Here is a 14,039-nt window from a genome sequence, read left to right as displayed (position 1 = left end):
AAAATGACTGGGTTTCCTATTTGCATTTTGCAGAGTTTGCCTATAATAACTCCTTGCATACTAGCACTGGACAGACACCCTTCTTTGCTAATTATGGGTTCCATCCCAAGGCATTCCCTAGTAGTGCATCAAATGTGCTGGTGCCTGCAGCAGGAGAATTTCTGCAGGAATTACAGGCCATGCAGCAGGTGCCTAAACAGCAATTAAATGAGGCCAAACTGGAGTACAAAAGAATTGCTGACCAACATCGAAGAGAGTGGGCCTCCCTCCAGCCAGGAGATCAGGTGTGGTTGTCCACCCGCTTCCTTCAGATGCCAGGCAAGTGTAGGAAGCTGCAAGACAGGAAACTGGGGCCTTTCGAAGTGGAGGCACAAATCAATCTCGTGGCCTATAGACTGAAATTGCCTGCTACCTTCAAAGTCTATCCCGTGTTTCATCGCTCTTTGTTAACAAAAGCAGCCCCTCCCAGCGAGTTACGGCCACTGGAAGTTCCAGGAGCACCCATTCTAGTAGGGGGACAGCCGGAGTTCGAAGTGGAACAGATTCTGGATTCCAGAAGGAGGCATAATCAATTACAGTACTTAATTCACTGGAAGTGTTATGGGCCAGCTGACAGATCTTGGGAAAATGAAAGGGATGTGCATGCCCCAGATTTAGTGGAAGAATTCCATAAACAGTTTCCCCATCGTCCAAAACCGACAGGTGGGGGGGCACAGCATGAGAGAGGGGATGTTGTCAGGATGCAGGATTGGGACCCTAGCACTTCAGAGGATGAGCAGGAGATCACTTTCTCAGAGCTGGGTGAAGAGGGGGAGAGAGAACTCTCAGAGATAGTGTTGCCCAGCGACCACAGAGGCCTTGAAACTCCAGCAGACAAAGTTACAGACACTACTAAGGAATTTCCCACGCTTACCCCCCTCACTGAGCCAGAGCCGTTAGACCAAGAAGGAAAGGGGATTCCACTCCCTCCTCAGCCAGGGAAAAGTCAGCCTGATGGGCATGATGCTCACCCCCCTTTCTCCAATCCCAGAAACAGAATCTTCAGAAGAGGAGGGGGAGGCAGAACTTCCACCCTCACCACGAACCCGGAGAAGGGAAAAACGAGTCAGGGGGAGAGAGAGAAGGGGTGGGGAAGAAATTGTCCTAAGGCGGAGTGAGAGAATTCGCGCCAGAAAGCCCCCTTAAAAAGGATAAGGGGGGGTGGGAATTCCTTGTTCTGTCAACTCTCTTGCAAGTCGCAGGACACGTGTATTGTGTTGCTTCATGAGGAGACGTAGTCTCTGTCTGGATATTACATTAATAAAAACTGAATTGCTTTCATCGACTGGTGTGATTCCTGAGTCCAGCCCTGGACACGACAGGTGTGGATGTGGCCAGGGACAGCTTTGTTTTAAATTTGGGTGGGAGGTAGGGTTGCCAGGTTCAGGGCCTGAGACTGATCCTGTATCTTTAGTAGAAGAGAAAGTCAGCCAAGTGCTGGTGTTCTTGCAACATTGTAATGGGAAAAACCCCAAGGTAGAATTGTCCTTTCCCCCTGCCCAACTGTGAAAGATACAGAAGACGTCTTGGTTGGCAGGCCCAGCCTGGTCAGTTTTACCTATCCTAATCATGATTGCATAGGAGTATATCCGATTCAACTCAATAATCATACAAATGATCAGACCTGCCTTTTCCCTCCTTCCCCTTTCCTCTCCCTTTCTCCTCCCCTCTTCCTTCTTCTGCCTTCCTTGCCCACTCCAGCCCTCCGTCCCTCCCCCCCAGTCAGTTTTACCTATCCTAAGCATGATTGCACGGGAGTAAATCCCACTGAACTCAATAAACATGCAAACGACCACATCTGTCCTTCTTCTCCCCTCCCCCTCCTGCCCGCTCCCATCCCAGTTCTCCCCTCCGCCTTTCCACCCCTCCCTTCTCCCCCTCCTCCCTTCCCCATCCCCTGTGGTCAGTTTCACCTATCCTAAGCATGATTGCCGTGTGTGTGTGTGTGTGTGTGTAAATCCCACTTAACTCAATAAGCATGCAATGATCAATCCATTCTCAGCAAACTTGCACAGGATCCCATTTCTTACCTCCCGGATTAAAAAGCAGGGAAATTCACTAATAGGCAAAAAACCTTGCAGTTTAAGAATGTACCTATAGCCCACAGATATTTCTACCAAACTTTAAAAAGCAGGGAAATTGGGCAGCTATAGTGAATGCACCAGGGGAGCAGGAGACCTGAACTCCTCTCTTGAGATATTGTACTGCCCTACAAAGTTGTCAAAATGCAAACACAATTTGGGTTGGTCTTTCACAGTCCAATCCACTTGCTGTGTAGCTTGGAAGAATTTGGTAACATGTGCCTCTGAGCATATGGGGAGTGGTGGCAACACCTGTAATCAGCCCAAATAATAGAAAGAAGATATGTCCTGTGCTGATCTTGTTTTAGCCGGGAGGAAGCAACATTATTAAGACAGTTGATATAGTTCAGATGGTCACTTTAAATATGTCTGATTTACTTTGCAATTTTAGTGAAGTTTCCTATAGGAAATCATTTTCTTTTGTTTCTATTTCTGTGAATATGTGAAGTACAGCAACACTTTGCAAAATTTATACTAAAAAAACTCCAAACATAATTGTGGAATAATGACACTGATTTCTGCAAAATAGTCTCCAGTGGACCTCAGAAGTGTCTCAATTTGCACAAGATAAAACAGTGGGAGGTGAAATATATTCTAGCAAAATTCTAGGTGTGCTCTATGTTTTTAATTGATTGTGAACACCTTGCCTTAAATAAAGTGGTTATTTAAACATAGCAGGCTGAAAACATGCATCCTCTTTTTTCCAACGACTAGAGTCATTGCTAAAGTAGCAGCATATTGTAATGAGTCTGATTTTACATTAAACTGCAGTTTCAGGTCCAACTGTTAATGCACCCAAAATAGAAATAGACCATAACCTCCAGTTTGAAACAAAAAAGGCTATCTTCACCATCATATGACATTGACCAATAAAAAGGCTCTGACATTAATAAAAATAAATTTGAGACAGATTTCTAGGATGAATAATGAGGGAAATAAAATTTTCTAGTTTAGATTCTCTGTAGAAACATTAGTAACACAGGAAAGAAGCAAAGTAAGAAGAACACCAACAAACATACAAAAATATAATTCTCCATCTTTGGAGATGGCAGGTGTTGCCACCACTCACCATATGCTCAGAGGCACATGTTACCAAATTCTTCCAAGCTACAAAGCAAGTGGATTGGACTGTGAAAGACCAACCCAAATTGTGTTTGCATTTTGACAGCTTTGTAGGGCAGTACAATATCTCAGAGAGGAGTTCAGGTCTCCTGCTCCCCTGGTGCATTCACTATAGCTGCCCAATTTCCCTGCTTTTTAAAGTTTGGTAGAAATATCTGTGGGCTATAGGTACATTCTTAAACCGCAAGGTTTTTTGCCTATTAGTGAATTATCTATATATAATAATGTAATGGAATATTGGTGCTATCAAATATAGAACGCTGCATAAATGGAAAAGTGGAGTAAACTTTGCACAACCCCAAAACAAAGGCCACATTTCATAAGACCTGGCAAAGCTTTATTGTATACATAGCTGACAAAGAACATGACTGGCAATTGCCATCAACACATGAACTTTTACGGAAAGATGTGATGTGATGAGATGAGATATGGTGGACATTTGTAACACTATGCTCCATGGAGAATGTGATACTGCTGTTACATAGTATGGTTTTCTTGTGATTGGAAAACCTTGGTATATATGCTATGTCGTCTCTCTTCCTTTTTTAATGTTGTTATTCCGTTCCTTTCTCCAGAGCTTGGAAGTAACTAGTTACAAATAACAAGCTACTTGTAATTTATTACTTTTTTGAGTAACGAGTGGGTAACTTAATTACATTTTGCTGGTAATAGAACGAGTAGTAACTTCATTACTTTTGAGCTGTAACTGTAATGTTTCCAGAGTTACTTTTGGGCATTACTTGGGGGGGGGCAGGGGAAGTCTTCTGCTCCTCTGATTTGTGGATAAAAATAATGTGCTTCAAATTGGGCTTCTGTGCAGCATTGCTCTTCCCTTGTGCTCTATGGGTGCTTAGAAGGTGACGAGGGAGGAGGTGGAGAGGAAGATGGGGCGGAGAAAACAATTGTTTAAAAATGGACACCAGTGGAGGGAGAAAAGAGCCAGAGGGCAAGGAGGCAGCAGAAAAATGGACACGAAGAACTGGCTGTGGAGGTGAGAGACAACAACGTGTGTGTGTGGTGTGCAAAGCTCGAGGTGGCTTCTTCCTTCCTCCCCACCTCTTCTCTCTTACCAGCGGAGAGAGATGCAAGCCTGGCGCCTACGCTGCTGTCTTTCTGGCGCCAGGTTAAGACCTGGCTATGCTCCCAGGCATTTTAACTGTTAAATGTTTAAATGTTTATAACGTTATTGTGTGTAGCTTGATTTTATTGTTGTATTTTGTATTTTAACCTTTTTGTACACCGCCCAGAGAGCTATTCGCTATGGGCGGTCTATAAATGAAACAAATAAAATAAAAATAAAATAAATAAATAATAAAAGCCAAAAGCCAGGGCTTCAAGTGAGCGGGGGGCAGGCAGAAGTTGCAGCAGCAAGTAGCCAGGGTCCTAAAACTGCTGCTTCCAGTTTTCTTTCCTGCCCTTCCTTTCTTGTGAGGAAGATATTCCCTGGAAGCTCTTTTTTGCAAATCCTCCTCCCCATGGCAAATGCAAAGCATTTCAAACAGGCACTTGTTAAAAATGATTGTATAGCTGACTTACAGTACAATATACACAAGTCTACTCAGAAGTAAGTCTCTTTATGTTTAATGGAACTTACTCCCATTTGCGGGGGGGGAGAAAAAATATGACCCTTTATAGTACAAAGATGCATCAATCTGGTTAAGGGAAGTAAAATTTGATGCATGTAATACAAGGACTAACCTGCAATCCAGTGCTTGTCTACTCACAAGTCCCATTGGGTTTAATGGGACTTACTCCCAGGCAAGTGTGTATTGTGTACACACTTACCTGGGAGTAAGTCCCATTAAACCCAATGGGACTTACTTGTGAGTAGACAAGCACTGGATTGCAGCCTTGGTTTCCTTCTTTCCCATTTTAATTCTGCCTTCTGTGTCTTCAGAACAGCCCTGTGAGGTAGGTTAGGCTAAGAGTTAGGGACTGGCCCAAGGCAATAAATAAGCAAAAACAATGATGAGTAAAAATTTAAAATGTGAAAATGCTCAAGTTGAGAGTATTTTTGTTGCTCTTTGTCGAGGCTTTGTGTGTGGGTTTTTATGTCAATTGTCTCATAACTTCTTTTTGCCAGAGAATGTCGTATTTCATACTGCTACATATGTTTTTTTTAAAAAATTGCCCAAATTCTGTGGTTGTTGGTTGTTTTACTTGAGTTCTTTGCATGGTTTAGGGGTGGCACTGCAGGAGATCAGGCTCTTATGGACAGCTGAGGGGCAGGTAGAAATTAAATGGAGTAAGCATTTTTTGTATGAAATACAATTATGGGGACAGTTTCACCTGTTAACATTCTATCTGTCAGCCATCTTATTACTTGTGTGTGCCCCCCCAGGTTTATTTTTGACTTGTGAATGCCATGACCATTGCCATTCCCTCCCCCCTGTTTATCTTTGCAACAATCCTGTGAGGAAGCTTAGGTGAGACACTATATGTACATAAGCAGCAGTTGGTAGTTTTAGTTGGTACAGCATTAATAAAGTATAGCCCCTGAAATGTTGAGATGTATTCTGGTGGAGTCCAGTCCTATATATGTCTACTCCAAATTAAGCCTCACTGAGTTAAATGGATAAGTATATAGGATTGCAGATTAATTTTTACCTCTGAAAGGAACACACTGTCAGACATAGAATTTAAGATACATACTTTTCTGGATGTGCTTGAAACAGATGGGTAGGGGGGAAGGGAGTTGTGTAAATCTAATTGGGCCTTCAACATAGTGCCCTCCAGATGTTGTTGGACTACAACTCCCATCAGTCTCAGATAACATGACGACACTGAAGTTGGTTCCTAGTTCCCAGTTCCTTATTTGCTTGAAAGTTAAAAACACTAAAGAAAGACAAGTTCACAGCTACAATAACTCCAAGCCAAAGTTAACATGTCTCTGAACCGCAAAATATATGTTGGGGTACCTCATATCATATATCGCTGTGATTTGGGGACTCTCCCCATCAAGAATAACAACAAATTCATTCAATCAAAATTATCAGGCTTCTGAAATGCTCATAAATGCATAATGATGTCATAAAATAATAAAAAATAAGTAACTGGGTGTGCCCACCCCACAATCTGTTCTAAGCCAGGACAACTCATAAACCCCAAAGAAGGGGAGGGTGTCCTCTACAAGATGCCAGTGTGTCCCACCCAGCCCAGAGCTTCTGCTGGGTGCAGGACAGGGATAATCATCCCTGATCTGTAGTAACTCAGATATAGATTTGTACTTTTCTATGTAAACCATGCCAAGTGTGTGGGATTCATAAGAGCAACCTACTGAATCAGGCCAGTGGCCCATCTAATCCAGCATCCTGTTCTCACAGTGGCCAACCAAATGCCTATGGAAAGCCAACAAGCGGGACCTGAGCACAAGATAATTCTCTCCACCAGTGGTTTCCAGCAACTGGTATTCAGAAGTATGTTGCTTCTAACCATGGAAGCAGAGCATAGCCATCATGGCTAGTAGCCATTGCTAGTCTTATCCTCCATATCAGCCTTTCCCAGCCGTTAGGTCCCCAGATGATGCTGGACTGCAACTCCCATCAGCCCCAGCCATCATGGCCAATGGTCAGGAATTATGGGAACTGTAGTCCAGTAACATCTGGGGACCCAACCATTGGGAAAAGCTGCTCCATGTCTTGTTGTTGTTATGTGCCTTCAAGTCGATTACGACTTATGGCGACCCTATGAATCAGTGACCTCCAAGAGCATCTGTCATGAACCACCCTGTTCAGATCTTGTAAGTTCAGGTCTGTGGCTTCCTTTATGGAATCAATCCATCTCTTGTTTGGCCTTCCTCTTTTCCTACTCCCTTCTGTTTTTCCCAGCATTATTGTATTTTCTAGTGAATCATGTCTTCTCATTATGTGTCCAAAGTATGGTAATCTCAGTTTCATCATTTTAGCTTCTAGTGACAGTTCTGGTTTAATTTGTTCTAACACCCAATTACTGGTCTTTTTCGCAGTCCATGGTATGTGCAAAGTTTTCCTCCAACACCACATTTCAAATGAGTTGATTTTTCTCTTATCCGCCTTTTTCACTGTCTAACTTTCACATCCATACATAGAGATTGGGAATACCATGGTCTGAATTATCCTGACTTTGGTGTTCAGTGATATACATCTTTGCATTTGAGGACCTTTTCTAGTTCTCTCATAGCTGCCCTCCCCAGTCCTAGCCTTCTTATTTCTTGACTATTGTTTCCATTATGGTTAATGTCTGTGCCAAGGTATTGATAATCCTTGATTCAATGTTCAATAACATTGTCAGATTTAAAGTTACATAAATCTTCTGTTGTCATTACTTTAGTCTTCTTGACGTTCAGCTGTAGTCCTGCTTTTGTGCTTTCCTCTTTAACTTTCAACAGCATTCATTTCAAATCATTACTGGTTTCTGCTAATAGTATGGTATCGTCTGCGTATCTTAAATTATTGATATTTCTCCAATTTTCACACCTCCTTCATCTTAGTCCAGTCCTGCTTTCCGTATGATATGTTCACAGATTAAACAGATAGGGTGATAAAATTCACCTGTCTCACACCCTTTCCGATGGGGAACCAATCGGTTTCTCCATATTCTGTCCTTACAGTAGCCTCTAATTGTCTAATCCTCTTTTAAAGCTATCCAAGTTGGTCATGAAGTGCAATGGGTGATTGGCCCTGCCTCCAAAGTCATCATTTTGCATCTGACTCCAGTTGGGTGGACCTTCGGATTTTAATAATAATAATATAAAAAAATGCTACTGCATGGGTGAAGTCAGCTGCTCTCCTGACTCCAAGGTGCCTTACCTCAATGACTGGTTGACTAGGCTGCAGCCAGGTCCACTGGCTCTCCTATTCCTCTCCAGATGTGCCACAAGCAATATGTGTTATGTTGGCTTCCGCTAGGAGAAAATGTGTTAATTCCCAAGACACAGCCCACTCCCACTCGCCTGAACACGGGTGTGTGGGTTGGGAAGACCATTACGTCCAGTAACATGACTTACAAACTGGTTTAAACCCCAACACTGTTTAAACTGTTTAGACCATCTACCTGTGTGAGTTTCTGCAAGACCTGCTCCCTGCATTTCTGGCTGATTTCCACCTGGCCTGGAAGGGTGGGGCCCTGTCTCTCTCCAGCTACAAAAGCAGCAACTGCTGAAGGGGCCAGAGACCATCTACCTGTGTGAGTTTCTGCAAGACCTGCTCCCTGCATTTCTGGCTGATTTCCACCTGGCCTGGAAGGGCGGGGCCCTGTCTCTCTCCAGCTACAAAAGCAGCAACTGCTGAAGGGGCCAGAGACCATCTACCTGTGTGAGTTTTTGCAAGACCTGCTCCCTGCATTTCTGGCTGATTTCCACCTGGCCTGGAAGGGTGGGGCCCTGTCTCTCTCCAGCTACAAAAGCAGCAACTGCTGAAGGGGCCAGAGACCATCTACCTGTGTGAGTTTTTGCAAGACCTGCTCCCTGCATTTCTGGCTGATTTCCACCTGGCCTGGAAGGGTGGGGCCCTGTCTCTCTCTCCAGCTACAAAAGCAGCAACTGCTGAAGGGGCCAGAGACCGTGTGTGTGTATGTGTGCGTGAATCTGCTGCTCGCGATGTCTATAGACTACTGGGGTTTTGTTTTGTATTATATGTTATATTTTACTCTATGTTATATTTTAGTCTATGTACGCCGCCTAGAGTGGCCGTTAATTCAGCCAGATAGGCGGCCTAGAAATAAAATTTTATTATTATTATTATTAAACAGAACTAAGCACTGACTGAAGCCTTGCTTACTAAAAGCTTACAGATGGAGACTCTACAATTAGTTGTTAAAAGCCATGGCAATTACGAGGAAGTCTGTAGAAGGCGCTGTTGGGGGGGGTCGGTGAGATGATCGACAGCTCAGGCAGGGTGTCGAGGAAAGGGAATATCAGGCAGTCAGACAGTCCAAGGCGGAGGCGGCACTGGCAGCCTGTGTTTGTGGGAAATATCCCAAAGCAGCCGTCCAAGGAATGGCGGCGAAGGAAAGGGGAGGGAGGGTCTCGCCTTGCGCCCGCGTTGTTTACGGGAGGCTCCTAGCAACAGAAGGCTTCTGCAAGCCCGTCTCCATGGCAACCGTGCCGCGCTTGCTCTCTGGCGGGCGGCAGCAACAGCAGCGGGAGTAACAGCTGCGAAGATTAAAACAGAGGATTTCGGAACCGGCTCAGTCTGTCAGGGCACGAAGGGCTACGAAGGAGCGGGTTTGGTATTCCTCCCCCACCCTCTTTCTTGTCGAGATTGCTTTGCCGCTGTTCTTGAAAAGGGGTCAGTAGATTCATGGTCAGCTCCGGAGTAACGAGAACGGTGTGTGTGTGTGAGAGAGTTTATTTTTCTTTCTTTTCTCATCTGCTTGAAGGCATTGTTGGGCATCCAAGCGGTGGCTCCTCAACACCACTTTTCCTCAGCCAGTGATGGGCGCCGAGGGGGGCTCAGAAGGCGTCAGTCCCGCAGCACGGCTCTGGCAGCATCCGGTCCTTATACTTTAGTTAGACCAGTAAGCTTCAACCTTTTCAGACCCAGGAGCCACCTTGTGTCCCAACATGCATTTGGGGACCCACATTTTATTTTATCTGGCCATTTACTTTTAGAGTGGTGATGCTTTTGTTATGACTTAACCTTTTAGGCCAGCTGCGACCCAATAATAAGGTTCCGACCCACCAGTGAAAGACCAATGCTTTTAGATGGTTTGGAATAGGCTTGTCCTCTCCCCTGACCCCCCAGTCTTCAACCACCCCATCCTGATGGAAAAGGGATCCCCTGCAAATGGGATTCTGGGGAGGAGGCTTGACGTGCACTTTGTCCACTTCCTTCCTCAATTCCCAAGTTCTTGGCTGAATTTAATACTTCATCATACCTTGCTATAGCAAGTGTTTGATTTTGTTTTTTAAATTTTGTGTGTGTTTAAAACTGTAGAAGAGGGAATTGGGCCAGGTGCACTTTGTACAAGCAAGGCTGAAAAAAGTATCTGCTAAAATTCCCTCTTACACACAACTATCAATAACAAGTGTACAGAGACCCTGTAAGACTAGGGATTCCTGCATTTATAAAATCCAATAGTAAGTAGTTTTGAAAAGATTGCATGACTGAGGTATGGCTTTGTCCACCATGCTTTTAGAATGCTACTTTAGCTTGCATTTGTGCTGCAACAGTAAAATCCATCTCCATAGGATCAGGGCTACTTGTAAGGGGGAATTATAAATAATGAAGAAGGCTTTCTCAGCAATGATACTGTAGGAATTTACTTAAACATGCTACTTTTAAAATCCTTTTAAATCAGGTAAGCTCCTACAAATATTGCATCACATACCAGTGCTGAATGATACAGAAGCATGTGCTGTAAGAATGATTTCACTACCACAGTGTAGCATGTCTTAATTTTGTTGCAGTTGTGACAGACAACAAATGTGAATCCCGTGGCAACTTTAATAGTGAAGCTGTTTTGCATTAATTTTCTACTTTTACCTACTTTGGTTTTGGTATTCCATAGAAGTTGTTCAGTAAAGCCCTAGTGTATTAGTTCTTTATACAAGATACACTGTTTGGGATTGTAAAGTTTTTGGTTTTTGTATCAGTTTGTGAAGGCATATGACACTGGGGATGAGCCTATGCCATGGGAGTAGCATTGACAAGAGCAGCTCAGTGGACTGCTGCTGGTTCTGGAACAGGAAGACTGGAAATCACACCACTGAATGAATCACTTTTGAATGAAATCATTAAGTTTACAGACAGCTTTAGCATCAAACATCCTCAAGAAGCTGCCTTTGTCTTTAAGGAGCCACTTGAATGGCAGACAAAACTAGAGCCTTCAGCATTTGAGTCAGGCTATGAAATCAGGTAAGACTGAGGTTAGATGACCATTTCTGAAGCATATAATGCGTAATAAGTCTGCCAATTCAGATTTTTGCTCTTTATGACTTCTGTATAGATTTTGTAGGAAATGGGTAGAACATAAAACATTGTGCTGTGATCTATCTATCTATATTTAGTTTGGGGGTTACTTTTATCACCCATAACTTTGCAGTTGGTTCAGACCAGAAAGCACTTATAGTTTTATGCTTTGCTGAATTCAGGAGATTTTGCAAGCATGTACATAGATTCATGTTGATGAAACCTCATCAGTTCTTGAAATCATAGTGAAGGGTATGCCCAACTGAAGTTAATCACTTTTTTTCTCATTGAAACAATGAAACTTTAGTCTTAAATTTGGCTCAATAGTATCCAGTTCATCTGTGCTTACTGGGCCGCTGATCATGCATGCACATTGAGGAGATCATGAAGAAGAATGAGAGAGGAATGAGTGTAGTTGGGTATGAAAAGTTGTCAGAAACAAGTTATAATCCTCCTGCCTCTTAAAAACTCATACTGCATTTTTAAAATACAATTTGTATCGCTCTTGTAAATTTTGCATTATGTATATCCAGGAGCAAGATACAATTGCCTGGTTTGCACATCATAGCAGATCCCCATTTAAAACAAACTATGGTTTAAGGTGAACAAGCAGGATGGTGCACACTGCTCAAAAGTTCCTCAGCACTCCTCTTGCATTTATGCTGCTGCCACGCTATTGACAAATTAAGCCTGGCTCTGGTTTTTTATGCTGTCTGAACCTGAGCTTATGGTCTATTTCCCCGCAAAAGCAAGAAGAAGTAAGCCAAGATCGAGGGTTAGTTACTGCTCATGGTTGGTTTGTAGAGACACTCCACAAGTCTGGGATCAGAAGAGATGATAGAACAGATTCTGATTTGTTTTGTCTGTGGCATGGCAGAAGCAGGGGGAAAGTTCTATGGGAACTTTCACATTAACGCTTGTTCAAATTAAGGCTTTGTTTTTAACTATGGTGGGCCACTATTGTAGCCCTCCTTTTCTTTTTAACAAAAACACACGCACATTATTTCTTCTTTTCTGTACTCAAGGTGGCTATACCTATCTTCGGGTAACCACTTGAGTTTCTAGGTAGAGGTACGTGGTAGAAAGACCAAGAAATGGAGCTCGGACAGGGCTATCTAGATTATACAGATATCAATGGGTTTGGTTCCTATTCCATGTTATGTACGAATCAACTGAAACAACCAAGACTGCTAGGAAAGGGAAACATGTTCTTCATAGGAAAGACAGATCATAGCAGAGGTGGCAAGATGCAGATGTAGCCTTTACCCCAATGGTATTCTCAAGTGCAATCCTTTTTTCACTCATATAATAGCTGTCCACCATTCACTCCCATGCAAAAGCAAAGATTGGGAACAGACCATGTCTATAATCCCTTACAATGGATGGCCTCCATATAGCTCTCTTCAGATGCTACGCATAGGGGGGACACAGATACGTTGCGCTTCCAAGCATAATACACAAGTCCTCTCTTAGGTATTCCCGCATCATAATAGTGGGTATTTTACTAGTAATTGCTATATTATTCATTACAACTGCTTGGTGAATACCTGTAGAATCTGAGCAATATACAAGCATATTTATTTATTATTAATTTATTAGATTTATAACCTGCCCTTCCTCCAAGTAGGAGCCCAGGTGGCAAACGCACTAAAAACACTCTAAAATCATAAAAACAGACTTTAAAATATATTAAAACAAAACAGCTTAAAAAACATCATTTTAAAAAAGCTTTAAAAACATCTTAAAGAACAAATTCCAACACAGACGCAAACTGGAATAAAGTCTCTACTTAAAAGGCTTGTTGAAAGAGGAAGCTCTTCAGTAGGTGACAAAAAGATAACAGTGATGGCTCCTGTTTAATATTTAAGGGGAGGAAATTCCAAAGGGTAGGTGCCACTACACTAAAGGTCCGCTTCCTATGTTGTGCGGAACGGGCCTCTTGATAAGATGGTATCTGCAGGAGGCCCTCACCTGCAGAGCATAATGATTGACTGGATATATGAGGAGTAAGATGATCTTTCAGGTATTCTGGTCCCAAGCTATATAGGGCTTTGTACACCAAAACCAGAACTTTGAACTTAGCCCGGTAACTAATAGGCAGCCACTGCAGTACTTTCAGCAGCAGGGTGACATGTTAGCTATACCCTGCCCCAGTGAGCAGTGGTGTCGCCATATATGATTAAAGCTGAGTTTGTCTCTAGACACATTCTCATAACCTGGAAGGAGAAAAGCATGTGCTATCTCATATTAAGCCTGCCTTCACCCCACATGGTTTGTGTGAAGACAAATAGGGCTAGACATTTGTTGCAATCTCTTCAATGCCCTTTTTTCCATTGTTCAAATCACAATTTCAGATCTCTCTGACAATTTTTTTTCAGATTCTATGTATTCTTTATGATGGAGTGATTTTCAAAAATGTTTTCACAGCTGTAATCTATTCAAAACTTCTTGCATATTAAGGTTTTTTTTATTCCAGCAGTGAAAAAACAGTTAAATCTCAAGAAATAGACAAAGATGGGCAGCCGCTGCTTCTGCTCAGAGGATCAGCCCTCAAAGTTCGCAGTTTTGGGCAACTGTCTCGTTTTCTATATGTGGCTGGAGAAAAAAGGCTAACAGAAGCACAGACATGCCTTGAAGGTATTCAGACTTATTTGCCTGTAAACCTTGAAGCTTTTGAAATATACAGGGATACAACTCCCCCCATCCACCCACCCACATTTTGTTTTGCCTTATTCTTGACTTAACAATAATCTCAGAAGTAGAATTTGTTGTTGCTCCATTCTGTCCTGGAGATAGCAAGGTCTTACAAGTAGGGCAAAACCCATGGGAGAGGCAATTTATCTTGGCGTAGAGTTAGAAACTGTATGTTAAAGTTGAATAATCCTTAGATATAATTAAAACATTCCAG

General features: G+C 42.8%; 1 protein-coding gene across 11 annotated transcripts in view; it reads left to right on the top strand.

The window, feature by feature from the left end:
• The first annotated feature begins 4,187 nt into the window (after positions 1-4,187).
• ODAD2 (outer dynein arm docking complex subunit 2) overlaps positions 4,188-14,039 on the top strand; it is a 114,532-nt gene continuing 104,680 nt past the window's right edge. Inside the window, exons 1-4 of one of the 11 annotated variants that reach the window (XM_061587161.1) lie at positions 8,669-8,789; positions 9,600-9,737; positions 10,816-11,077; positions 13,608-13,768. In XM_061587161.1, coding sequence (XP_061443145.1) covers positions 10,854-11,077; positions 13,608-13,768 — 385 coding nt within the window. In that variant the 5' untranslated portion in view covers positions 8,669-8,789; positions 9,600-9,737; positions 10,816-10,853. The other 10 variants (XM_061587170.1, XM_061587159.1, XM_061587165.1 and 7 more) reach the window with 10 other exon arrangements.

The sequence above is a fragment of the Rhineura floridana genome, chromosome 10 (genome assembly GCF_030035675.1).
Source record: "Rhineura floridana isolate rRhiFlo1 chromosome 10, rRhiFlo1.hap2, whole genome shotgun sequence".
NCBI classification, from domain to species: domain Eukaryota; kingdom Metazoa; phylum Chordata; class Lepidosauria; order Squamata; family Rhineuridae; genus Rhineura; species Rhineura floridana.
Note: the sequence above shows the minus strand (reverse complement) of the source record. Positions and strands in the feature narration are given on the sequence as shown.